The sequence below is a fragment of the Alternaria alternata genome (genome assembly GCF_001642055.1).
Source record: "Alternaria alternata strain SRC1lrK2f unplaced genomic scaffold CC77scaffold_7, whole genome shotgun sequence".
NCBI lineage: Eukaryota > Fungi > Ascomycota > Dothideomycetes > Pleosporales > Pleosporaceae > Alternaria > Alternaria alternata.
Genome location: NW_017306196.1, coordinates 523,764 through 549,072, shown reverse-complemented (window position 1 = coordinate 549,072; position 25,309 = coordinate 523,764). Strand labels below are relative to the sequence as shown.

General features: G+C 50.9%; 7 protein-coding genes and 1 non-coding gene across 8 annotated transcripts; 3 read left to right on the top strand and 5 right to left on the bottom strand.

Annotated features, from left to right (window-relative positions):
• Nucleotides 1-16: 16 nt before the first annotated feature.
• CC77DRAFT_t29 lies at nt 17-107 on the bottom strand. Its single transcript has one exon. It is a non-coding gene; the product is annotated as a tRNA-Val (tRNA).
• On the bottom strand, nt 86-2,039 carry CC77DRAFT_781341 (hypothetical protein). Its single transcript, XM_018533148.1, has 3 exons — nt 1,901-2,039; nt 230-1,747; nt 86-183 (listed from the first exon to the last, which is right to left on the bottom strand). The coding sequence occupies exon 2, from the start codon at nt 1,625-1,627 to the stop codon at nt 302-304; it is 1,326 nt and encodes a 441-aa protein (XP_018387487.1). The 5' UTR covers nt 1,628-1,747; nt 1,901-2,039; the 3' UTR covers nt 86-183; nt 230-301.
• A 1,461-nt stretch (nt 2,040-3,500) lies between these two features.
• Nucleotides 3,501-4,759, top strand: CC77DRAFT_1019070 (histone-fold-containing protein). The gene is made up of 2 exons (XM_018524743.1): nt 3,501-3,808; nt 3,886-4,759. The coding sequence occupies exons 1-2, from the start codon at nt 3,663-3,665 to the stop codon at nt 4,382-4,384; spliced, it is 645 nt and encodes a 214-aa protein (XP_018387486.1). The 5' UTR covers nt 3,501-3,662; the 3' UTR covers nt 4,385-4,759.
• On the bottom strand, nt 4,557-5,380 carry CC77DRAFT_776287 (hypothetical protein). The gene is made up of 2 exons (XM_018533142.1): nt 4,831-5,380; nt 4,557-4,781 (listed from the first exon to the last, which is right to left on the bottom strand). The coding sequence occupies exons 1-2, from the start codon at nt 5,264-5,266 to the stop codon at nt 4,729-4,731; spliced, it is 489 nt and encodes a 162-aa protein (XP_018387485.1). The 5' UTR covers nt 5,267-5,380; the 3' UTR covers nt 4,557-4,728.
• A 33-nt stretch (nt 5,381-5,413) lies between these two features.
• On the top strand, nt 5,414-6,520 carry CC77DRAFT_777414 (hypothetical protein). Its single transcript, XM_018533144.1, has 3 exons — nt 5,414-5,619; nt 5,666-5,769; nt 5,821-6,520. Exons 1-3 carry the CDS (start codon nt 5,560-5,562, stop codon nt 6,428-6,430), a joined length of 774 nt encoding a protein of 257 aa, XP_018387484.1. The 5' UTR covers nt 5,414-5,559; the 3' UTR covers nt 6,431-6,520.
• A 1,204-nt stretch (nt 6,521-7,724) lies between these two features.
• On the bottom strand, nt 7,725-9,545 carry CC77DRAFT_1093527 (HET-domain-containing protein; the record flags this gene model as incomplete). Its single annotated transcript, XM_018529685.1, has 1 exon — nt 7,725-9,545. One exon carries the CDS (start codon nt 9,543-9,545, stop codon nt 7,725-7,727), a length of 1,821 nt encoding a protein of 606 aa, XP_018387483.1.
• Nucleotides 9,546-14,021: 4,476 nt separating this feature from the next.
• On the top strand, nt 14,022-16,087 carry CC77DRAFT_777139 (hypothetical protein). Its single transcript, XM_018533143.1, has one exon. The coding sequence runs from the start codon at nt 14,427-14,429 to the stop codon at nt 15,657-15,659; it is 1,233 nt and encodes a 410-aa protein (XP_018387482.1). The 5' UTR covers nt 14,022-14,426; the 3' UTR covers nt 15,660-16,087.
• Nucleotides 16,088-19,232: 3,145 nt separating this feature from the next.
• On the bottom strand, nt 19,233-25,214 carry CC77DRAFT_782028 (hypothetical protein). The gene is made up of 2 exons (XM_018533149.1): nt 24,721-25,214; nt 19,233-24,664 (listed from the first exon to the last, which is right to left on the bottom strand). Exons 1-2 carry the CDS (start codon nt 24,727-24,729, stop codon nt 19,472-19,474), a joined length of 5,202 nt encoding a protein of 1,733 aa, XP_018387481.1. The 5' UTR covers nt 24,730-25,214; the 3' UTR covers nt 19,233-19,471.
• Nucleotides 25,215-25,309: the final 95 nt, after the last annotated feature.

The following is a 25,309-nucleotide window of genomic DNA, read 5'->3' as shown; positions in this document are numbered from 1 at the left end:
CGAAGAGAGCCACGGTTGATTCAGCCGAGGTTTGAACTCGGGACCTTCAGTGTTAGAAACAACTGTCGTTGTTAGACTGACGTGATAACCAACTACACCACCGAACCGTTGTTGATGGAGTGACTGGATTTAGCAAACCATATAATATGAGAAATTTCGGTTCTTTGACGATATGAAATATTTCTAGTACGCTCAGCTCAAAGTATGAGATATCGTGAGGTAAAGGTACCCACAAAGTAAGGTAGGTGCAAACGCGAAAGGAAAATTTTCGCCCCACCTGAACCCACATCTCGACAACGCCCTACACTACAACTCTTTCGTAATTCGGCTGCTCAATTTCAGTCTGGGGTGTTGACGCCGCAGAACTTGGTGTTGATCCTCCAGAAAACAGGCTTGAGCTTCTTGACCCAACCGGTGACAGAGCGTACAGAGATTCGTAATCTGGAGCAAACTCTCGCGACGGCTCTCTTGGCGTGTACTGCGGAAGTGGCTCAAAGTCTTCGCCGTCTTCTAGTTGCAATGATAGCGAGCGGTCGCGGGGTATGCGAGGTAGAATCTCCAGTGCCGTGTTGGAACGGATGGTGAAGTGTTGATCATTGTATTTGATACCGATGGATATACCAAGTACGTACCGTCGGGTGATCGAATATGTTTTGAAGGTCGGAACACACTCCGTGTCGTCGATGAGACGAAAGTTGGACGTCAGAGTTGTCGTTTTGTTGAATGGGATCGGTCTGTTCATGCTGGTTCGCGATATGCAGGTGATGTGCTTCGATACAACGTCCTCGGGATCCATTATTGTGTGGCCGCACATCGTTGTAGAGTACGTCGAGATGGTGACTGTCAAGGAGTCGATGATGCATTCCCGTTCAGCATGATTGGCAGGATCTCGTGCGTTCAGTAGGCTGAGCGACAACGGCATGTGCTGTCCAGGAGCAACTTTCTCGGGATGAAACAATGTGGGAATGATCCGAGGTGTCGAATTCATAGAGACACCGGAGAACACTTTCTTAACCCGCGATTCTTCTTTCTCTTTGTGTGGCTTCCATGCTTGAGTATAGAGTACAGAAGATGTAGCTTTCGCTCGTTGTGGCACGTCGACTTCCGATCTTGGATGGTATCGCAGTGTATACTTGCACCTCTTGGTATCCATCGAGCCACTAATGATAAGTCTGGCTTGGACAAAATATGATATCTGGGCTGCGCCACCTGGAACACTGGTCTTGAGGTGGAACGAGGGCGGAAGTGGGTGTGGCTCTCGAAGATAGTTAGAGCCATGTGCCATCCGTTTGTAGTGTGGTTCAGTAGACTCTGGAAAGACAAACTCAAAGTCCCATGAGTACTTCCTCGGCCCAAGAGTGCGGCAAGAAACTAGCTCTTTCTCGCGGTTGAACAGTCGAATCTTCTCTTCGTAGTCGTGTCTTTGCGCAGGAGGGTCGGTTTTCGTATTCACATGTAAAGGCCGGGACGTTTTGGTGACACAACTGCCAGCAAAGATAACTTTCAGCGACTCAATTTCTGCCTCCTCTTCTATTGCCAGGGAGATCTTTCCAGTAACCTTGTCTCCCCTTCGATATACCCTATTGCTATCGCCGTCAACAACGATCCTCAAAGCTGGCACCGTCATTTTTGGTGAGAAGAAGAGGGACGATCAGCAATGCAGGGACCTTGCAAGGCTTAAGAGCGTGTGAATAGGTAACGATGATTCGCGGAGGTTCCAGGCACGCGGTTATCGGTGCAGACCGGACTAGGAGAACGTTTGCCGGGGTAAGAGTTATGCCAAGGATGAGAGGATTTGCTGGGCATGCAACTGAGATATGGATAACGGAAGGTGAAAGGACGAATCCGCTTTAGAAGGGAGGCTGAGTGCATTTGGATATTGGGCATATATGTTGCTTACCGTTGGCTTTGCGCGCGCCTTGCCAATTCGAACGTCATCTTGCTGCCAAGGGTCTACCATGAAGCAGTTGGGTTGAAGGCATGATGTCCTGTTAGTGTTGTGCTGTCAGGCCTTGTAAGGAAGGGATGTTCGTGGTAGGCGTAATCGTGCACCAAGCTACCTGTTTCATCCCTTTCCTGATCATGATCTTCCGTGAATTACCCAGCATGCGTCGCATAGTCTTTAGAGGCCCAACTGCCCAAAAGCTTTTTGTCGCCATTCTTCCGCAGAGTGCTGAACAGCGGGATGCAGCCAAGGAGACCACGACTTCTTGGCTGGTAGTCTGGATTCAGCCACACTGATACCCCAGATCCGCCCCGCTAGACTCTGTAGCAGAACCGTCGATATGGGATCAGAGGAATGTGTGTATCCACATATTCTCCGCGATGCAAGATCTGGAGTTGGAGTGATCTGTTAGCAACGCGTACTGCATTGAGCTATTGTGAGTCATTAACGTGTCAAAAATTCAGGGCAACGAGTGAAATGGATAGCACGCGGGGTGTCCGCTGGAGGCGTGCCACATTCAGCAACGGCGCCCGGTTGGTGCTCGCTTCGAGACTGGATACGCTCAAAAGGTCCTTGGCCCTCCACAAGCCGACGATTGGCGGACCGACTTGCCAGAGCTGCTCGGGGAGAACGAGAGTCCATGTGCCCACGTCTCGGAAAGCAGGTTTGTAGTCCGCTTCGCCTCACAGCTTCACAAGGGCGGTGAATCAAGTATAAGACAGTCAGTATCTGGTGGATGCGAAGTAGACGAGATGGAACCAAATACGTTGACAGTGTCAAGTTGTTGTAGATGAAGATGCAGAGGAAGGATCGCTCCAGGTTCTAGTTCAGTGGGGTGCTTGGGCAGATTGCGCCAGGGCGGGCACGTGGCGAGATATCGATAAGGGTCGGTGCCATCCGAAAGCGCCTCTTTGCACTGATGCTTGCAATGGTCTTGAGAATCACAAGATCGTGCCACAAGGAACACCGGACCTATCTTTGAAATGAGAAGTCAAATCGCATCTGAATACCAGAGGTGAGAACACTCTGCTGTAAATTCACTGTCCTTTCAGACCTAGTCCCTTAAAGGCGAACGGAAGGACAATTCCAACTGTGAGCCAGATGATATCTCTCGAAACGAATAGCGTCAGCATGTTCGAACTGTGACTTTCTCTCTTTACGTTTAGTAGTTGATAGCATGAGGCTCCAGAGAGGATGTTTCCACGCTTACTATATGTTACGAGATTTGTATCTACACTTCGCGAAAGTTCATTTCCGGCAGAGGTCTAACTTGTGCCAAAGTCTGAATTTACAGACTACACAAGATAAACATGCTAGCACACATAACATATTCTTCATTATGCGCGATGTGATAGTAGTTGTAATATTCGTGACGTAGGACAATCTCCGTCTTTTGGTTACCAAAATCGCGCCCAGACCTCAACGCGTGCTCACGCGTCAGGGTCCACTAAAACTATCTACGAGGCCATCACCCTTACGCCCACCACTCCCTAGTGAACCCATCCCGCAATCGCATCTTCTACTATTCGAACGACGCTGCTTCCATACTCAAACGTCCGTAACCACACCAAACTATGCCGCCGAGGAAGAGCAATGTATCGGCGGTGTCAAACGAAGAGAGTCCCGCACCGCCTAGATCAGTACCGAGAGAGGAGAGCTTGGGTGTCGAGGTTTGTCGCATTACTTGAAAGCGTGTTGGACTACAATACGGCTAACAATGCGATTGCAGGACCTGAATCTGCCAAAGTCTATAGTCCAGCGTCTGGCCAAAGGTGTCCTGCCACCGAATACCCAAATACAAAAAGATGCGCTCCTTGCTATGAGCAAGAGCGCGACTGTGTTTGTCAACTACATCACATCAGCGTACGGTCCCTACAAACCTATCATACGCCAGATGTATGCGGATTGCAACAAATAGACTTTCGCTAACAATTGTCCAGCGCCGCGGAAAAGGCACTCGCCAGCGGCAAGAAAACCGTCATGCCGAAAGATGTGTTCGATGCAATGACAGAGCTGGAATTCGCGTCCTTTCTCCCCCGCCTCGAGGCCGAAGTCACCAAATTCACGTCGATACAAGCCGATAAGCGGAATACGTACAGGAAGAAGGTACGCGAAGAGAAGAAAGCTACAAATGGTACCACCGAGGTTGCTACTTCAACTCCTGCGAAGTCGGCGGAAGGTGGTGACGTGACAATGGAGGGTGCGGATGATGGTGGTGAGAGGGCGACGAAGAGGGCCAGACGGGAGAGTGGAGATGCGGGTGAGGGAGATGTCACTGAAGAGGAGGTGGACGAGACACAAGACGTCGAGGACGAGGAAGTCGAGGATGACGAAATCGAGGAGGAGGTTGTCGGAGAGGAATTGACAGAAGATCCGCTTGAGGAGAAGGAGGCCAACAAGGACGACGACGATGACGACGACGGGAATGAGAGCGACTGAGAAGTCAGACGTGTCTCGTAGGGCTGGAAAGATATCACTGCATGGGACGGCGTTCAGGATGGGCGGGGTCTGAAGCATTGGTTCAGAGCAGATCAGTCAAGAATCTGAATTGAATGTGCTGTGTTTCACGAGACACGATACTGGAGCTACCTAAGCCCATAGGTTGTCTCAATGTATGAAGTCATTGCACTCCACGTCTCTGTGAGGCTCATAGTGTCGGATTGCCTGGACGTCGCGCGCATCTTGCAATCATGATACCATATGCATTACGCAACTCCTGTCGTGGTTATAGTCCTTTACGTGGATGCTTCTGTGCTCCTCAAGAGCATGTTTGTATGCCACCTTCAGCGCTTCGTCTTTGGGGGTATGCTGGAATCGAGCGGATCACCGTAACGCACTTTCCACTCGTTAGCAGACTTGTTGGCAGCCGAATAGAACATACTCACATCTAACCATGTTGCTCTTGTCGACAATGTTGTCCAGTGCCCTAGCCTCTTCCTCGCGCGCCCTAGTGTTCTTCCACTCAAAGCCCGGCTGGTCCTCCTGCTTGCTCCACTGGTAACCTGTCTCAGCATCCTGGTGGGTACCGCTTCCACCCGTGCCGTTGCTCGTAGCTGCTTGCGTCATTCCGGTAGACAGTGGACGCTTTCCGTTTGAGTTGACGCCGAGGGTCTCGCGGGTTGTAGGTTGTGAGTTTGGTGGTGAGATTTCGTTTACGCCTGCGAGATTGGAGTTGTGGGGTGTGGCTGGATTGTTTGGGAGAGCTTCGTCAGGGAACATTTCATCGTCCGAGGCAGCATTAGTGGGGGACGATTGCATGGTGGAGTCGCCGTCGCGGTCTGAGAGGGGCGTCAGGTAAGTGCGCTGTCGTTTGGAGGCCATGGCGGGTGGTTGACGCGGGGACGTGACTTACCCGACATGTTTGCGAGCTTTACGGGGGTATTCGCGGCGTGATAGCGGCAGTAAATGCGTTTGCGACGCGGGTTGTTGCTCGCTGTAGAAGGCAACAGTGAATGACATAGGCGTGGAGCTAATCGCGGCCCGCCGCAGGGGTCAAGGTGGGGACCCTTCGAAATATTGGCGACATCATACCTGTGGGACACAACTCTTTCACGCGACTTGACCTTTTGGACGAAACCCCTCTTTACAGTCGACCGAAAAAACACTTGCCCAATATGCCGCCCAAGAACACACTCGCCGACGCCTGGGACGACGATTGGGAATCGCTCGCTGATGTACATGTGCCCCTCTCTCCTGAAAGCGATCGCTCATACCTTGTAGAAAGAAGACGAGAAACCTGTAGAAGAGCAGCCAAAGCCGAAACTCACAAAAGCGCAGCTCAAGGCTCAGCATGCTGAACTCAACAAGCAGCTCTGGCAGGCCGCGTAAGTTGCCAATCTCTAGTCGCAGACACAACGTCTAACTAGCTTGAACAGCGAGAACCCAGAGCCTCAATGGTACCCTGAAGTCCGCCCTGCTCCTGTAGCAGCAACTTTCAAACCAAAAGTCACGATGCTTGCGCGCAAACCCACCCCTCAAGTCCTCTCCCGCAATATGGCTGGCATGAGCCTTGATGACGATGACAGCGAAGAAGAGCGACGGAAGAAGGCAGCAGCAGATTTCGAAGAGCGCAAAGCACGTGCGCAGAAGGAGCGGGCGGAGAAGGAGCGCAAGTACGCAGAAGCACGAGAGCGCATCTTTGGCTCACCAGCTGCTTCCGCCGCAGAGGACTCGCGCAGCAACTCTCCCAACAAGGCTACACGGGGCAAGGGACGCGGACGCGGTGGGAGGGACAGTCAACCAAGGTCGAGCAATGAGCAATCTCCAGCACGAACGGCAGCTCCTGCGCGCCAGCTCTTCGACCCTACATATACTCCAAAGCCTGGCTCCGTATTTATACAGAAGAAGGAATCCGGAATCAGTCGCCCATCAACGCCAAACACACAAGAGAAGCCCGTTCGTCAACCCCAAGGACCTGCAAGAGGTGGCGGACGCGGCTTTGCACCAAGGGGGGGCTATGGTGCTCAGGCAGGTCCGTCAACATGAGCTTGCCGAGGTTCCTGTCATACCGACAGACCTTCTACGCACCAATCTCTTCGGGCGTGTATGGTATTCCGGATCTGTACTGGCAAGCAATGGGATTACCTACGAATGGGTGACAGCGCCGCTACTACCTAGGCCCCCTTCTGAGAATCATTAACATGATCACTGGGCTGGGAGATACTCATGCAGAGATTAGGAGCAACTCCGAACAAAAACAAGCAGTCAACGCAACGGCAGTATTCTGAAGTCCTCGGTATCATTTACAGCATTGGATCATTATCCAGCTATATCTCACCAAAGGACTCACTTCTATCCACACTACGGATATGCATTGACACAGAGACGCTGCGCGCACATATGCGTGATGGACACGAAAGTCGAGAGCAGGGAAATCAATGCCAATAATCTCGTGGAAGAGGATTAAGTGGCAGGTGACAATGCGGGCGCAGAGAACCAAGATATTGAACGACGCACCAAGAAGCATTAGACTGCGGAACAGCTACGCAAGGCAACTGAGGAACGAAATTTATGGAGAAACGGTCAGCAGCGACATATGTGTTGCCTCGTGCATATGAAAGAAGAAGTATGCTGCTCGAAACTGGATACAGTTATACGCTGTTATGAACAGAAAGCGAATTCAGGAGCCTAGTATAGTGTTAAGGGTGTCACGACTAACATGTTATCGATATCTGTACTGTCGATTGTTTGAATCCATATCGCATGTTTCTGATCCTTTAGGAGTTTCGTCATGTTTCGATCCGTAGGAATGGTGATAGAAATCGCTGTTATTATGCATATAGATTAGTATTCGGTCAGCTAGAGACCCGGATCAAAGAAATCAGATAACAACTGTCAATATACAATGCGACTTTGAGGTGTGCCAGGAGTATATGGGGGCAGTGTCCTGAGGTCATACAGACACTAGGCTTCGATATCTCAGCCGGGCTTGGATCTGGTTGTCCAGAGACTTTGCGCGGAGTCGAAGAAGGGTTTCTACTTGAAGAGATGTACATGTTCCTCTATAAGGACTCCAGGGACATTCCATATGCCGAAGACATACGTGCCTTCCAACATAGTCGGCTGCTGATGTAGGATTGAGAAACTCGGTAGCATGACCTTGCCGAATGTATAGAATTTGGTACAGAATTGATGCTTGCGCGCATTTGGGACTGTGATGAGAAGGTACCAAGGAAGGTTTGACACCTCCTACAGAAATCGTTGTTAAAGATGATTGTATAATGTCATTCACACCGAAAGAAGTCGCGAGTAGAACATGTTACAAGGAGAAATGAACAATTCAAACTATAGTAAGAACCTCGACTGGCGCGTCATTGTTCGCAACATCTTCCCAAGGAAAGACATTGGCGAAGCTAACGATGCGGTAATGACCATCTCCTATCTCACGGAGGACGCATGCCCTTTCCAGGCCTCCGAGTACACACACCCAGTCATCAGGTTGCAGATCATCTCGACTTACACCAACGATATCCTCGGATGTCATAAAGAATTTCTTAATGTTCGAATCCCGAAGAATGTTGAGATAGGCATAGCTCGCGTCTCTTCGCCATGATTGGGGGTCCGGGATATCGTCAGGAGGAGTTGCAAGACCTCGAAAAGCCTGATATGACATGTACAGGTCGTTGGATATTTCTTCATCATCTTCAATCGTGTATCTAGCAATTGACATACCAGTCGACAAGTCAAAAAGTGCTTTGTCAACCTCTCCAGGGCGCCATCGATTTTTGCGACCAAGAGCTCCTTGGATTATGTTCAAGAAGGACATAACCTCTTCTTCCTCTTGTGGGTTGATGACACCTGGATTTGACAAATTGAGGCCAAGAACACCTTGTTGCAACTGCAACTGCAAGCCATTCTCAACACGACTAATCCGAGCATTACGTTGGGCAGAGATTCTTAGAGCATTACCGCCTCTCTCATTCTCACAGATTTCTGCGACGTCATATTTGAGTACCAAAGAACTTCCAAGAATGCCACATACGGATGTCTCGGACCAATCCGGAACCCATGACGGGAGGTTTCTGTAAGTTGAAGAGGGACGCAAAGCATCTTCGAGCAAGTCGATCTTTCCAGCGCGTATAATAGCTTCAGTAAATTCCGTATATACCTCCTCAACTGACTTAGTGTAATCAACGCGAAGTCCACACTCTTCAATGTCGTTGATCCGCCCAAATGCACTATAGACAAAGTCTCTTGGATCCGAAGACTCCAGCTCGCTACCAACTGCGAAGGATATGCTGGCATCAAAATGGTTGAGAACGTCGTAGAAAGGAAGGGGTTTTGTATGCTCAAATCGATTGAAACTTAGGGACAAACTATCGCCTCTCAATGCCATTGAACTTGCCCAATACCCCTTGAGGGAATCAAATAGCTGCCTTCGATGGATATCATGCTGACCGCAGATGAATATAACTCGTTCGTTCAAAGCTGCTTCTTGCCCGACCCACACACGCTTGAACCATGGGCGAGCAAGAAGAGATTTGATTGACGCAAACGGTAGAGCCACAGATCGTTCGCGATGTTGGCTTGACAGCCATTCCCATGACGTCACGTCTTCACCATATCTCTCTAACTCTTGTAAGGCTAAATCACTGTCCTCTGTCGCAGGACCAATCCATGCAATGACTACAACGGCAGAAGTAAAGATATCACCCATTCTCTGGACTTGTACGCTCTTCTCGTTGGAGTTGCTCTGGTCGATACAGATAGCGTCTATCCAGAAGGTGATAGTCTTGTCCTTTTCTTGCAGATGTTCCAAAGCCACAGCAAGGTTCTCAGTAGCATGAAAGACTTTATTGCCAACTAGTATGGGACGACGAATCTGAGCATCACCCCAAGCGTACGACAAGCCGACATAAGAGGGTCCTTGCTCGTCAGCATTGGAAACAAGCTCGCAGCAAACTACTGTTTGTCCGTCGATATCGATGTTGTGCGTTCTTGGGAGTAGGTATAGATACCGGAGTTCTGTACTGGGGTCTTGGAGTGGTTGGTGCTTGAAAACTTCAAGATTGCGGATGTCAAGAAGCTTTGACTCCGTGGTATCGGTGAAACGGTCTGTCAACGCTGACTTGTAAGCGTCGCTTTGGGAGCGACACGACATTGCGACTGATCACATGCCGAAAGGTGCCAGAAAGGGCAGAAGGATAGCAAACAAGGAATTGCAGTGCGTATTGCGCAGGTTTCTGGTAAGCTGATAACTTGGACTCTCAGCCTTGGAGGTATTCTGAGGTTGCCCCACCCTCACGTGAGAGTCCTCAATGTGGCTTAATGCCAACGGAACAGGCGCTACTCAGCATAACAACAGTGACAAAGGAGCTCCTTCCAGAAGTTTTAGTTCGACTCGAAGAAACAAGAGACAGTTCATCCACTGGAACCAGAAACGATGTTGCAGTTGCTGGAAATCTTTGCGAATATCCAGCATAGCACATGTACATGCTGCTTCCTAAGCTCATGGCGCTCTGAGCATACCAAAAGACTCAAAGAGTAAGGAAAGCCTAAGGATTTACCTGATCTTACGTTGATAAGATACGAGGGAGCTGTCCTATCAAGAAAGTTGCACTACTACGGCTGTATGGCGGTCTTGGGAGAAGGAGACCTGCGGAACTCTCCCAATCGCCAAAAAGCCTTCAACGAGTTACCATAAATGAGGCGTAATCAATATACAAGATGCGGATCCGAAAGGCCTATTCCATATTAAAGAGTATCACCTCATAGTGTTACTGTCACGGACCAATCTTCAGCAGAATGCAGACGTCCCATGGCATGAAGAGAAAATTTGATCTTCACCGACTGTGATCACCCTAGTCATACGGCAGGTAGGAAGCAAGGCTTGAGACGAAAAGTGTTTGATTGTAAAAGTGAAGCAACAAGCAAAGAGAAAGATTCTATACACCACCAATGATCGGACATGAAACCTAGACTCGCGATGCAGTACATAAGCGTATATCAATCATCTCACGCGACAGGTCTAGTCCGCCCAGAAAGGCCCGTATATCGGCGGGTACTCAGCTTGAAGTATAATCGCATATACCAGCATCGGATAGCGCCTTTCCCCTCTTCTCCGGTACCGAGTGCCCCTCGGAACGGTCATCGGCGCAGTGAGTACCTGTACATCGTCAGGTACCAAACACTAAAGGTAGTCTATGGATGCTTTTCGTGGCAACTCAACACCCTTCCGCGGCTCTTTTTGACGGTTCTGCATGCATGCAGCATACATAATGTCCGTGCAGATCGTCCTACCGTATGGTAGACGTGACTAAACGTTTCAATTAGCCTATCCGAAGTATCGTGATCGTCGAAAGCCTCGTCATCCGCAGTGCTCGTGGTTGAGATAGCCTCTAGGCAGCAGGTACAGTAGAGCTGAAGCACTGTCCTTTTCTTCCCGTCCGGCTGCCGCAAAAGGAAACAAGACCGTTATACGCGTCCTAGAGGTCGGCAAGACGGTGGTGGAGATCATGAGTCCCGGTGGCGCATCTGCGATTCTGCGTAGCGATTGGAGAGTTAGTAAATCGCCCTCCGCAGTCATGGCGAATTCTACAATGATTGGCGACAGTAACGCATGTGAGTGGAAACGCCGCCTCACGATACCAGCGGACGGAAGGCGGAGACGAAGGACCTTCTCACCGACGCAAAATACCGATAACTCAACACGCTGATCGGTACTCGTACTCGTTGCCTGAACGACGCACGCATTCAACGGACGATATCGGTTTGGGACTGGCAACTCGAAGAGCCTCATGCACCATCCATGCTTCAACCTTGCTGGAAAGTAAATATGGCGGTGGGCGAAAGCTATGACGCAGGACGAGATCCACCTGTCTAAACTGCTCGTCAATGCATGAAGTTGCTGGGAGAAGCCTGGCCTCCATGTGGCTCGCTAAACACACAGGCTTCTTCCCTATACCATGACTCACCGCTGAAGTGATGCTTTTTCGATGAGCGGGCGGCTGCGGAAGCGCGTGATCTATGGAAATGTAAATGTGTGTGGCGAATATTTCGACAGCATTTACAGGATGGAGTAGCTGAAGTCGTGAACTAATCGATTCGAGCTGTTTCAATGGAAGGGCCATTGTCCGAGTGGCAAGAGTCGCTAAGTGTTTCAATTATTCGCTTCGCAACAGCTTGACTGAAGCGGTCAAATCGGAGCAGCAGTAAGGCCGGCGGTGACCTGGCCGATCGATGGCGATAAAATGTAAGACGAAGCGGATTGAGACGGTAATGTTTGCCATCGGACACGAGCCCAATCGTGAACAACTGCGGACCCTGATAGTGATCAGTGACAAGCGTATTGCGTGTTGCTTGTAATCATTCGTCCGACGTCCGTGATGTTGACTGTTGAGGCGACCTTGCGCCACAGGGGAAACCGACGTTTCGCTTATGAGATCCCTGCAACGCATATCATTATTGCGCATGTGACTCGGAGCGTCCATGCCAAGCGCGTGCACCGCCACACATGGTCGAGTCTGCGGAATACTTACAATTAGGATGTATTGAATTTGCAATACCAGAGCGAATCGTTGGGCCCGGATGAATTATTTTAGGAGGTGCGTCATGCAGCTAGACCGCTCGCATGTCGACGACAGCTGCGCAGCTTGCAGTCGTGGCAGACTAACGTGGTCGTCCGACGAATCCGCAGCGCAGCAGTCGTGAGCCTGCACTCGATAGGGCTGCGCAAACCTGTGCGATGCGTCATAGCGATTCTGGTTAGCATCCATGGGTATCGCAGTTGCCTCCATCCCGCTGCGCGTTTGTGTCGTCCTAGTGTCGTCTTGAGGACAGGTGTATAGAATCATGGGCGCTTAGTGTTGCAAAGGTCCACTTGGTGAAGAAGCCTCATTCTGATATCAGTCCATGACGATAGTAGCATGCGGGCGCGGAGTAAACAGTTCTGCAGGTCATGGGGAGTCATAGCAACGCATGATGTTGGTGGGTGCGAAGGATTACGCAAGGTGAGTTGTCTGATAGCAAAGTGGGTACCTAGAATTTTGACACCTTGAGAAATCATTGTGGGAAGCTCGGTAGGAAGGCGAACCCGATGAGCCACAGCGACAAGGCCCGAAGTAGTCCAATAAGGGCCGGGCATCGGGGTCAAAATACAAATGAGAACTGTGTGCCGAGAGATTACAAGGAGCGTGTTGACGGGAGATACCAGACTGTATGCGACCAAGGCGCAGGTATTCATGCACAGCACGGATACAGGCGTTCCGCCGGAGCCAGTCAAATTCAATGTGCGAGGTACTTGCGCTGCGAACTTGCTTTATCGAGCCGTAGTAGCTGCGAGCGGGGAGATCAAACCATGTAACCGCGACAAGTTACTTTGTTGTTGATAGTTTTCATCGAATCAAAACGGCGCCGGTGCAGCGATATGCAGCCGTAAGTGGGCCTTTCATCGACAGTACCATATGCCTTGGAAGACGACTGCAGACATTCGAAGTAGCGGTAAACAACGACGCACCCCCAGGCCAGCGACTTGGATAAGCTGTGAGACATTCGAAAAATTTTCACGGGCGGGAAATTAGCTTCGTACAGTGATCAGAGGGAAGTTCGAGAAGGGATCCGAGCGATAGAGTGCGGCTCTCAGCAGACGACAGGGCCTCCCTAGCAGTGATAATCGGTCCCAAGCGACGCGGGACGACGTTGAATGGTGGACCTGCCGCTGTTTCGGATGGAAGTACTCCAGCCAAAACCAGCCGTGTGCCGCGACGATGGGCCATTGTAGCGTTTGTGCTAGGCGAAAGGTAGTTTACGAATGGGGTAGGTATGGAAATGGTCGCGAGCTCAAAGCAACGTTGAGGTCATGTTTGGCGATCAACAAAGACTATATGTCGCCCGGTAGCTGGTCGGTCACGGCAGGATTGGCAGCGTACGACGCCCGTGTGGGAGGGTTCTGCGCCGGTGGCAGCATGTGCTCGCAGTAGGAGGAAGCACAGGCAGAATGGGCCGTGTTATTGCATCCGCGCTGTAGCGAGCCGCGAGTCCTGCCCAACGACGGATATGGAGGATGAAAGGGTGGAGTGGAGCTTTGTTGGCTGCAAGGAGGGCCGTTTGAAGAGAGTTCAGCAGCAAACGAAACACGCTGAAAACGGTGACAGCTGAATGCAAGGCGATGCTGCACAGCATGTGGCACAGCAAATGAAGGGAGTACTCTGTCGTGGTTGCTTACGCTAGCCATGCTCGAAGGGGCATTTTACGATGGTGTCGAGGATTACGGGCATATAGCGGGCAACATGTGTTTCCAATATTACACACCCAAAACAGAACAAATATAAAACAGGCTGGGCGCGCAATGCCCGCCGTCAGGCATCAAGCATGGGCGTGCGGAGAGTGAATGGCCTCCCCCAACGCCTCTGTTTCTGGTCGGACTCAGCGCGCGAGTGCTCAGAGTCAGAGGCGGCTGGACAGGCAGTAGGGTTCGGGGCTAGCTTCCCAGAATACTCGTGGGCAATATGGGCAGGAGGCACAGCATGGTCAATCTGACCCGTAGATGAGGGTATGCTAACAGCCGGGGTTCCTTGGGCAGCTTCTAGTGGGTGCATGGCGCGACAGGGGGCTGCGTTAGGGCGGATGGGCACTGTGGTCCGCGCACGGCTACAGCGACGAAAGCGGGCTCGGTCTCAAAAGCAGGCGCAGCCCGCCGTCGCTTCCTCTTTTGCGCACTCGAGCATCATCACCACACATTACCAAGCATTTTAGACGTCAACGTCTACTTCGATTAGGATCCCATACTCTGGATCCTTCTGGCACCCTCTAGTAACTTCTCGACTCGAAACCCAATGTGCAGTAGACAGAGCCGGATTTCCCTTTCTCTCCCCTCCGTCGCTGCTTCCACATCCACATCCGCCCGCTCCCAACGCCCGCGAAGACCCTCGTTCGGTTTGCATATTCCAAGGTGAAGCAGGCACCGGCCTGGGCTCCTTCCCCATCGAACCGTATACGCACCTAAACAACAACCACCCACACACGCACTGCGACATCCACCAAAATGTACGCACCACAGTATCCGACTCCTCCCCCGGGCTACATGCCCTACGACCATTTCCGCACCACGCCGCCAATGTCTCCCGGTCCCGGCACCAGCTACTACTCCCCACGACACGCGCCCCAGATGGCTACCCCACGAGCGAGCCCCAAGGTTCAGGCCCACTCTCGACGGGCTTCGCACGCCGTGCCGCCACAGTACCAGAGCTCCTACGCTCCCTCACCTCGCGGAGGGGCCATGCCTCAGTATGGCGCTGCAGACCCGCGCACATACGCGACGCCGAGAGGCACCCCTGAATATGTAAGTTATTTCGGTTACAATATTCCAACAAGTCGGCATCGCCGCGACACAGACGTCCCGCCTCTCAAGCGCAGCAATCGCGAGAGGAAGCGTCGTCCGTCGCAGTCGGCACGTCACGTCTACACCAAAGTTGTCTACGACGACCGAGGCTACGGCTACGAATGCGACTACGACATTCACGACTACCCACCACCGCCATACGAGCAGTATGCGCGCCACGACATGTACGGGAGGGATGCTGATCACTATTACTATGATCAGGTCCCTATTTATGAGCCAGAGCCTAAGCCAAGCCGTCAACGACGCGCCTCTGCAGCCTCCACACGACAGCCAGCTGCCTCACCGAAGAAGCCTGCGCCAGCAGCCAAGTCCGCCCCCAAGGCCACCGAAGAAGATGCGCGCCGCGCTGGTATCCCCGCCGGCTACTCGTACAAGAACTGGGATCCCACTGAGGAGCCCATTATGCTTTTAGGTTCCGTTTTCGATGCCAACTCCCTTGGCAAATGGATCTACGACTGGACCGTCTTCCACTATGGCCCCGCAACCCCACTCGCCGAGATGGCAGGTGAGCTTTGGCTCCTGCTCATCCAACTCGCCGGCAAAGTCAAGAGGGCTGACGAGACCATGCCCAAGATCCGCAAGAAGGAGAACCACGAAATGGTCGAAGACTTCCTAGAGAGTGGCGAACGCCTGTGGGTCCGCTTCGCCAAGCTCCTCAAGGTGTGCGAAGACTACATGTGGAAGGCCGCTAAGAAGGAGAGCGGCAAAGAGAAGCCTGTTTCCATGGGCAAGAACAGCGGCAAGGAGTTTGTCGAATCCATCTTCGGTCGCGACCGAGAACTTGAGAAGACCGAGAAGCTCATGACTGGAATGCGTCTCTGGTCTATGCGCTTCGATGCCAACTGCGAGGACATCCTTCGATACCCATCTGCTTAGGATCTCCTACCTTTCACACCTAGACGCTTTGGCGCTGGCGTTCTCTGTCTCGGTATACCCTTTTCCATTCCCGTCATTGCTTTGCGCATTATTTGATGTTACCGCGAGATACCCTTTCTTGCATTTCGTAATTGTTAATCCTGCTGCACTTTCTTTGCTTTGCACGTTTACAATGTACAACACTGGGTTTTCTCACGCATCGGGCGGGTCACAGGAAAAAGTCTGCTTTCTACTATGATATCCCCCTTCTTACTTCTATTGTTTTTCTAGCCAACTATTGTTACTTTGCTGTTTGGAATGGTTACGCATGGTGTTCAGGTTGTCATTTTTTGGGGTACTGGGATACCACTACACTTTGTCTTCTGGGTTGGTCCACTAGATTTGGGAGATTTCTACGGATATCTCATCAGAAAGATCGGTACCTCACGGTCAAAACTAGTTATACCCACTTACCACTCTATTGCTATCTATCAATTTATTACACATTACTCAATCATCTGCTCACTTTGCCTTGACCCATGTGACGAAAATCTACGTGATTCACAAGCCTACTCGCCTATCAAACCCACATGCGTCGCTTTTTCTCATACACTATCAAAGTTTCCAACGGTGGCGATCTCCCAAAGCCACGGCCCCTGCATAGCAAGCCACACATGGCATCTGAGACACAACCAACCCTATCGCACCTCAGATCAGTCTCGGACATGTGCTTTTGCGTCTCCAACCAATTTCACATGTTCGCACACCCTCTTTGACACGTTTCCAGCCCCTCCGAGCCGCTGTCGCACTGTGAGTCACAGTCCTGTACTGCATCACCACCACGTGTATTGAGCCAACCGGCGCTTGCCCATCCATCTTCATGACCTCATTGGCTGTTTTGGCTTATTCTCAGCCTTACCATAGAAGAAGCGCTGTGCATAGAAGCCTGCTGCAGGTTCAGTCAAAGAGGCAAGGCATGTTTTTTGCTTCTTTGGCCCCCATGGCTGAATGTGGCGGTTGTGCAGCACGGAGCGGGAAGGATTCACATGTCCAATCGAAGACATGCATGTGAGTTCGTGCCGCCTGGGGCCTGGCCTGACCCTTGAGATTGGACGAGCGGAACGATAGCGGTTTGCTATCTTGATATCATACCGTGCCCGGTGTAGGAATAGGACAATGCTCACACTGTGTAAAGGAACGGTTGGGTTTGGGAAGAGTGCACAAAGTGCTATTTACGACTGCGCTGTGGGTGGTAAGGCCCGGAGTTTTGGGATGGCTACTTACAGCTCGCGCACATTGCATGCGCCGATGATATTGCAGTAATTCTACAGTCCCTCAAGGCAACATGCTCGGGGGTTACGCAGCGCAATGATGAAAGGCCCCTTAATTGCGGCCACATATGCGGCTCAACGTTATCAGCCTCCCTTCCCGTTGTGCAAAATTCCACGCCACCCATCCCATCCGTTCCTTAGCGCAGAGTCCCTCAAGATTAAGAGGCGTCGCATCATCCCTGGGCACGGGAGCTCCTTTGATAGGCAACCTTGTCGCATTCCCATCATCCCCGGTCTTAATACGAGTTACAACGTGCAAGGGCATCCTGACATGGGTGATTAGGCAACAGTTTGAATGAGTAGCAGAATTGGCATCATCTGCGTTTTGGGATCGACAGGCACAGAGACGTCGTCGGGATGTTCGGATGGAAGGGTAGTGTGAGCGAGTGGGTGTATGACAAAGACGGGAGGTTGGAGGAAGGTTTCACGGGGTCTGTTGGCTGGAACCAGGGCTATCGCTTCCACGACGTCTGCTAAGTTACTGCTATTTGGCTTTTTGGTTTCGGTGGGTGTCACGAGCTGAGCGAGCGGCGTTGGGTTGCATTGTGTTGATTGGTGAGGATCGCATCTTACTTCTTTTGGATGTGATGCTTCCACGGCTGAATGCGTGGTACTCAGATCGTTTGTGGAAATCGCTCCAGTGAACGAGTAGCATTCTCTACTCCGAAGTACCAAACGCGATCGCTCCTCAACGCCCTGGGAAAGACTTCCAGATGACCTTCTCGACCCAGCAAACATTGCTGCATCTGGGCCTTTCTCCGTCGCATCGGATCGCATTCCGACGCAACCGTACGACATCATTCCGCTAAACAGGCAAGCCCATCACACTACCATGGGCGAGCACTTTGTCTGGATCCCCAATCGCATCATTGCAGCAGGGTGAATCTGGGGTGCATGTGCAATGCTCGCAGAACACCTGATGTCCAGGTTCCGGCTCACTAACAAACCTACCAGCAGTTCATGCAGCAGCCTGACATATACCGCACACTATCGGCCAGCAACACTACGGTGTTTCAAAACACATGGCCGGTGCGAGCGTGCATGAACCGGTCCCCTATTCCCTTCTTCCTATCAAGCAACCGAAGCGAAGCGAGAATGTTGGCAGCCGCGGCATGACGAAAGCCAGACTAAACCCCGCCTAGACCCGCTTGATCAAGTTTCTCTCCACTTGGTACATCCACTTGTACCCCGCTGCCACTCCGCGTGAACCGCCTTTGCCTATGTCACTGTCTGGCAACTTCCAAGGTTTTTGACCACAAACTGGGTGGGGTTGCTTCCTGGATGAAGCTGGAGTGGAATCGAGATGGCTGGTAGATGGAGATGCCGTCACAAGATCGGCATTAATCGGTCAATGCGACATTGTTCATGCTGTGCGAGCATCGAGATCTCGACTGTTAGAAGTCACCTTCATTTTCGGAAGTGGCCGATGATAGCTTGTGTAGTGTTACGTCTAAAAGCACAAGGTGAGGGGTGTGGAGGGGTAAAAAGTTTGAGGCAGAGACATGCCACGTCTATACCGCTCTCTGGCGTTCAGGCTTGTTACATTGACGAATGAGAGGTCAGAACTTCTGCATCGTGGGTGTGGTCAGCTGCACTTTTCTGTTTGCTGGAGGGTGGGTTTGGGCTGCCAAAATGAAGATTAAGCGCTCTATCCTCAGCGTGATTGGGGATCTTTTGAGAAATGCCGTAGAAATGCGCGCTGGAAGGTAAGCTCGGATAGGCGTGTGCATGTATGAGTTTTCCAGCGGCACTTGCACATTGAACAACGCAAACTGCCGTTCTACATGAATACGAGACATAGGAATGACGGGTATGATGTAATTCAACGTCGCGCAAACATCTTCTTCCAGGACTTCTGCCTTTCTCAACCTGGCATGGAACACTGCTAAATCCACCCTCACTTGCGACTGGACCAACACCAAGAACAATCTCGATCCAAGCGCAACCGCCCATCGAACAAGGGTAACTATCTCCCTTCCGTCTTCCACGTGCCCACCCGCCAGTGTCAACTCGTCACTCTGCATAAGCGCCCGAAAAAACCATCACCCCACCACCATCTACTACTACTCCTCCAGCAACACTTTCTCTAGTACATTAAACCGCAGCAAGGGTTTGTCAAAATAGTCCTTTGCACATCACAACAACCCCTCCTTTGTTTGCTTATCATCCTTATCGATGGCAAGGTAGAAGTCCTATTTCTGGGCAACGAACTGCATGCACTGCGCATGCGAACACCCTTCTAGCGCGTGTTGTTGTTCTATTTTCGATAATCGTGCACATCGTGCAGTAGCGGGGTAGGACGAGGCTGCTCCGGCTTACATGATGTGTATTGTATTGAACTAACCGGATGGAGATGCAAGGGGGACATGTGGTTACACAACAGGCAGTGTGCAAGGGTATAGTCAGCAATATCTCGATGTTGGTAATGAGAGATTGAGCATCAAACAATGAATGCCTTTGAGGGCTTCTAGTTGAAATGTCTCGAGTCTCTTGTATTTGATTTCACCACGCAAGTGCCAATCGAGTACCTATGACAGCTACCTCATCACCTTTGGGACAAAACAGTTTGCCAGACTCTACAAGTCGTAGCAATGGCAAGGACTCTTCGTTGAGCCAATGACGTGGCAACATGAAATGTTTCTTCACAATGCCCGCATTCTCCACATTGTTCACGTGCTTCGAAGCCGCCGTGCTGCCTGCAGTTGCAGGCTCGTCTTTTGCATATATGGATCCGATCTTCCAGGTGCAGATCCAGAAGTCTTGGTCAAGAAAGACGAACCTGTCTTTCGCTAGCACGCCGAGCGAGACTTCGACTAGTTTTGTGACTTCTTCTGGGATAAGACGGACTGCTGTGTCTGGGAACGATGAGACTGTTGCGTCGGTGCTTTTCAGACGAAGGATCGAGTCAAGTTCAGAAACTCTCAGTATAATGTGAGATTGGGGTGCTGACTTCGTCGTTCTTTCCACAACGACGTGAGATTGGTCTTGAGCTAGATATGCATTCACAGTCTGGTAGTTCAAATCTGGAGAAGCTCTGGCTTCTCTTTGGTTTTGGTCCACTGAATGGTTTGAGCCTGATGGTATGCGAGTCGTTTTACCGATGCTGTTGTTTATGTCGTCGTAACGTATGGATTTCGCTGCCTCCAGGCTAGCCCATGAGAAACGACTTATGCCTCCATAATCGAAGGCAAGCAGTGATTGCGGATCGGTCGGATCATTAATCCAATGCTGACCTGTTTCGCTGTTTCCCTGGTATTGACTGATCAATATTTTGTCCTCTAGTGACCACACCTGTACAGCGTTTTGCCTGACCAGGAGAAGAAGTTTTCCATCAGGGCTGAATAGTAGTTGTTGAACAGTACCCAGTTCTGACGATATGTTGAGATTGAGAATTGGCTGGACATTCCACTTCACATCGCTGTCAGTAGAGGGTGGAGAGACCTGCTTCACGCTAACGTCTCCACCCAACTCTGCAATGGCAAGACGTTTACCACTGTTGTCCCATACCAACAAGTCTATCATCATATACCGTGGAGAATTCCACATGTTGAATATCTTCATGCCTTCCGCATTGAACAGATCGACCTCCCCAACCTCATTACCGGCACAGAAGAATGTGCTGTGCGAAGCCACAGCCAGAGCTGTGATTCTGTCCTCTTCTTCAACAACCTGGATAGATTCGTTCAGAGTCGAGATGTCACTCTGTGTTTCCCATTGATCCTCGGATTGGTCCCCTGTCTCCTGCAAGTCAGCGAGTGCTGCCGGCTCCCAGGCGGTGCATACGGTATCGCGTATCTCGTAAAAGCGACGGGAGTCAGGGCTGAATGTGAGCGCTCTTGGAGAAGCATCACACCTCAATTGATATAGCATAGCAAAGTTCTGGAAGTTGAAAAGGCGAACGACCCCGCTGTTGTCGCATGTCGCGAATGACAGGCCATCAGGACTACATTGGACCAAGCTAGCAGGCGTGCGTAGTTCATCGTTTGTCTGTTCGTATGGATCCCATTTGAATACACATCCGTCGCTATACTTCCCCAGGATACTGCCATAGCGTGCGTTCCAAGATACGGTGTCGACTCCTGGCCAAATTATCCCGTTGAAGCCTCGGCCTTCCACATAGCGAGAATTTCTTCCGATCATCCGGCGTTCTTCAATGGACCAAACTGATAGTGGAAATCCACGATATGCAACAGCGATCTGCGTACCATCGGGGTTGAAGACCATAGCGCAGGGTGAATTGGCGTTACCTAGACTAGCAGCATCTGATTCTTGCAAGGAACTCAATAGCTGCCATTCTGGTTGTTGAGCATCCAACGCCAGCATTTGGACGGTCTTGTTCTCGCATGCCGCCAGTATTCTGGTCCTGTCTTCGCTGAACGTGACACCCAAGACTGTGGTATCATTAGGACTATTAGCTGACAAGATAAGACGGCCAGATGGAATTTCCCAGATCTTCATACGCGAGACTCCACACGAAAGGTACCTTGTCCCAGTGGAATCAAAACAGGATGCTGTGATGTACTCTCCTTGAATAAGTGAAAGCTTCTTCTCGAAGTTGACAGAACTCCAGATCAGCGTCAAACCGTGTGATTGATGGTCCGTGGCGACTGCAGCGACATGACCACGAGAGCATAGCAACTTTGACAGCCGGTGTCTTCTGACCGACATATGCGCAACCGAATCATCCCATTTCTCGTTGGTGATACCGGAGACTGATATGGAGCGAAATGTTTTCTGTTTTGCGAACTGACAGTGGACCATCGAGCTCTGGGGACAAAACTCCGGGATGAAGTTATGGATGGATGCGGGGTCATACAAGAGAGTAGAACCAAACTTTCCCACAATCTTCACGAAGTCTATAGCCCAAAGGCGTAAGAGATCCCTCTGGTCTTCGTCAAGAGCAACCTCGAATCTTGAAGTTCTTTTGCTGCTAATGAGCTCCGTCAAAGTGCGCGAAGCGTATACGAGGACTTTGAGTTGTCGCAAAGATGCAAGAATGCGGATCCAAGTAAGCACATGAGATCTGCGCAAGAACTGTACCAGAGTTAACAAGGCTGCGGAGCTGATACGCTTCGAAAGACCCAGATGGTAGGACCAAGATGTTGCCGCGTAGTGAACGAAGTCGCGTTTGAGCTCTGCATTAGTCTGATTGAGTTTGCTGCGGATTCCAGCGTCCATCAGACAGGCCATACATTGACGAAAAGACTCGACGTGAGTCTCATCAGCATCGATAAATAAGTCCAACTCAGAGGCATGCGTAAGATAGTCACGCGCAGTCTGATGTATCATGGTGACGTTCTCGCTCATGTCCACGACAACGAAGAAGCCACAAGTTGCAGCGATGGTGCTACGTAGATCGAGGATCCTGTTGAAAGAAGGCCGGAGCGCTTCTTCCAATTCTTTTAGAGTGAGAGCTCGGCGAGCAAACATCGCCCATGTCAGTATGCGCTGCGCAAGTTGCTTGTCTGTGGGACCCATGTCTTTAGCTATGTCAATAGCCATGCGATGGTACATAGCTTCCATGCCAGGAGGCATGTTCTCTAGTGCTTGTCTGATATCATCGCTAGTGTGACGTTTGAGAACCTCTTTGATGGCAAGGTGCACCCAGAGAAAATTGCCTTCTGCGCGTTCCAAGATCCTGCCCGTCACTTCTTTCTTGAAATCCTCATTCCATCTCGGTGTATTCATACGGCTCTCGACGTAAGCTTGAACATCACGCTGAGATTTGGATGTTATGGGAAGAATATCCACAGGCACTGAGTTTCCCAAGTTGTCGAACTCAGAACGCAGTTCTGGAGTGTCACGGCTCATTACCAATAATTTTATCGGTATCGCTGATCTTTGCAAGCCTTTGAGTAGACTCAACAACAACTGGGGTGAATCGGCTTCGTCCAAACCATCTATGACCCAGTATAAAGGGTCGGCTTGCCGTAATGTTGGAAGTGCATTGGAGAATAGTCGGTTCCAGACGGTTCTAGCATCAGTCTTCTCTAAACGCAGCCCTTCTTCCGATAAGTCTCTCAATCGCCTCCGATATTGGGGTATCTCCTGAGATAGTTGGAAGGCCATAGATCGGAGGCAACCATTGACTGTTCGCTTGGCTTGCTCGCTGAATCGGAAGAAGTAATATTGACACGTATGATTCTGTGCCTGGATTTCATCGATGATAAAAGATGAGAGCACAGATTTACCACTAGCCGGAAGCGCATGCAACCATAGTATCGAGCTTTGGGTGGTATCTTCCATCCAGTTTCGGAACATTTTCTCCTGCAGTATCCATTCACAGGTACCTGGCATCCATTGATCATGAAAGAAGCTGTAATCGTCGCTAGGTGGATCTTGAATGGAGAGGAGGGCCTCTAGGGCTTCTGAAGCGGAGGAAGAAGCAGAGGAAGACCTCCTGAAGCTGATTCCCATCGTCCGCACACGATCTACCAAAGTCTTCAGGACATCTCGCATGCTAATGTAGTTGGCGTCACGAGGACTATAGTACTTGCATACATCGTGGTGATCTGCGTTCATAGCTCTTGATATTTCTCCAGGATATCCTAGGATAGCAGACTCCTTCTCCAAGATCCTGACCTTTTTGGGGCCGACAGCAGTTTCGAGCGTCTCATAGAAAGAGACAATCTGAAGTTTCGGAGCGAACTTACGAAATTGCTCATTGATGTCCTCTAATGCCGGCGAGTTTTTCTGCAAGTCTGCGACGTACTGTTTGGGAGAGTACCTCAAAAGCGAGGCTGAGAGTATACGATTGAGTATTTCGGCCAGGTTTGAGCCGCGGTGCGGTGTAGACAAGAACATGATGGCGTTGACGGACTTGAGCATTTCGGAGTATTCGTCGTCGCTCTGGCCTAAGATGTAGGCTTTTTTGACTACAAGACCTCCCATAGAGTGAACAATGAAGATGATTGGGACATCTCCAATACCCAAATCTTCCAGGTCTCTATTCTCGTCTTTGGTGAATCTCATAGCGAACAACAACTCTTTCGCAAAATCTGTGATGTTGAGTACTGTGCGTGACGAAGTCGACTTCCAGTCTGCGTCATATCCGAACGATAGTATCCGTGCTGAGCCAATGTCGTTTGGAAGCCAGAGATGGGGCCAAAAGTAGTTCGGGTCATGATCCTTGGACCAGGTAGAGTGACTCGACCCACCCAAGCCATGGACAAGGACAATATCTAAAGAATGACCGTGCTCGGGTTCATGGATGACGGTAAGCCCTAAGGGATTCATGCGTCTTTGTTCGGAGTTAGACCTGGTATGGGATCCATTCGATACAGCAACAAAATTTGAAGTAGTACTTTGGAAGCTACCTGAGCGATGTCCAGATCCTATTGAGCTTGGTGGAGGGCTTAGATTACTACTGCGACGGCGTTCCGAATCAGTAGGAGTCGTTGAGATAGCCTGGTCGCTGCTCTGCAGGCGCCCCCTCCCAACTAATTCCTGGGAAATACTACTACTACCATTATTTTGAAGGCTAGTTTCTCCATGTTGGACAACATCGATCTGAACAGATGCCGGCTTCTGCGCGCCAGCGACCGTATCTAAAGGTCCTATGTTTCCGTTGAGCTCTAGTCCTTGGCCAGTATAAGCAGTTTCGACCTTCGGAACATAGGGCACTGCTTGTATCGAGCTGCTGATCTGTCCATCTTGGCTGCGGCCTTTGTACTTGTTGCTGATCTTTTTCCGTAACTATAACAAAGTTAATCTGACCTTGTCGCAACACCGATGCGCCGGCGTCAACTTACTCGATCCATGACTGGGTTCTAATGTGCCGCGCATCCACTCTGCGTTGTGCGCTGGACGTTGGGAAATATCCACACTCTAGGCTTCGGTGGAGAAGGCTGGATAGACTATGTGGATCGTGGTCAGAGACGGTGCGACGAACGGCTGGGGCTGTGGGTATCAAAGTCCCCACCAGAGGCGGTGCAGTTATCACGGGGCGAGTTTCAGCCGCTCACCAGATCCAGAGAGCTATACGTGGTACTTCAGGCATCTGCGTGGGTGCTTTGCCCTCAGTAACGGGCTAGTCTGGAGCGGGAAGTATCCCACCAATTACAGCCCCTATGACCATCCCGCGGACGTAGATAGCACAAAGTGAGGAAAAGAACAGCGTACTTGCAGTCGTTATCGCCTAATGATGCAGTGAGATTCCATGACCCCGCGCGAGTGACCAATGGTCTAGTATTTACCACGAGGCTGAGTCGCGCCTCTATGCGGCATCTTCGGCTAAGTCGTACTCGAAACAGTGCCTCACCCACTACAACGAATAGAGGGCCTCTTTAGCCGCTGACCGGAAGCGCCACTCATACGGGTGTTTGCATGTAACAGACACGT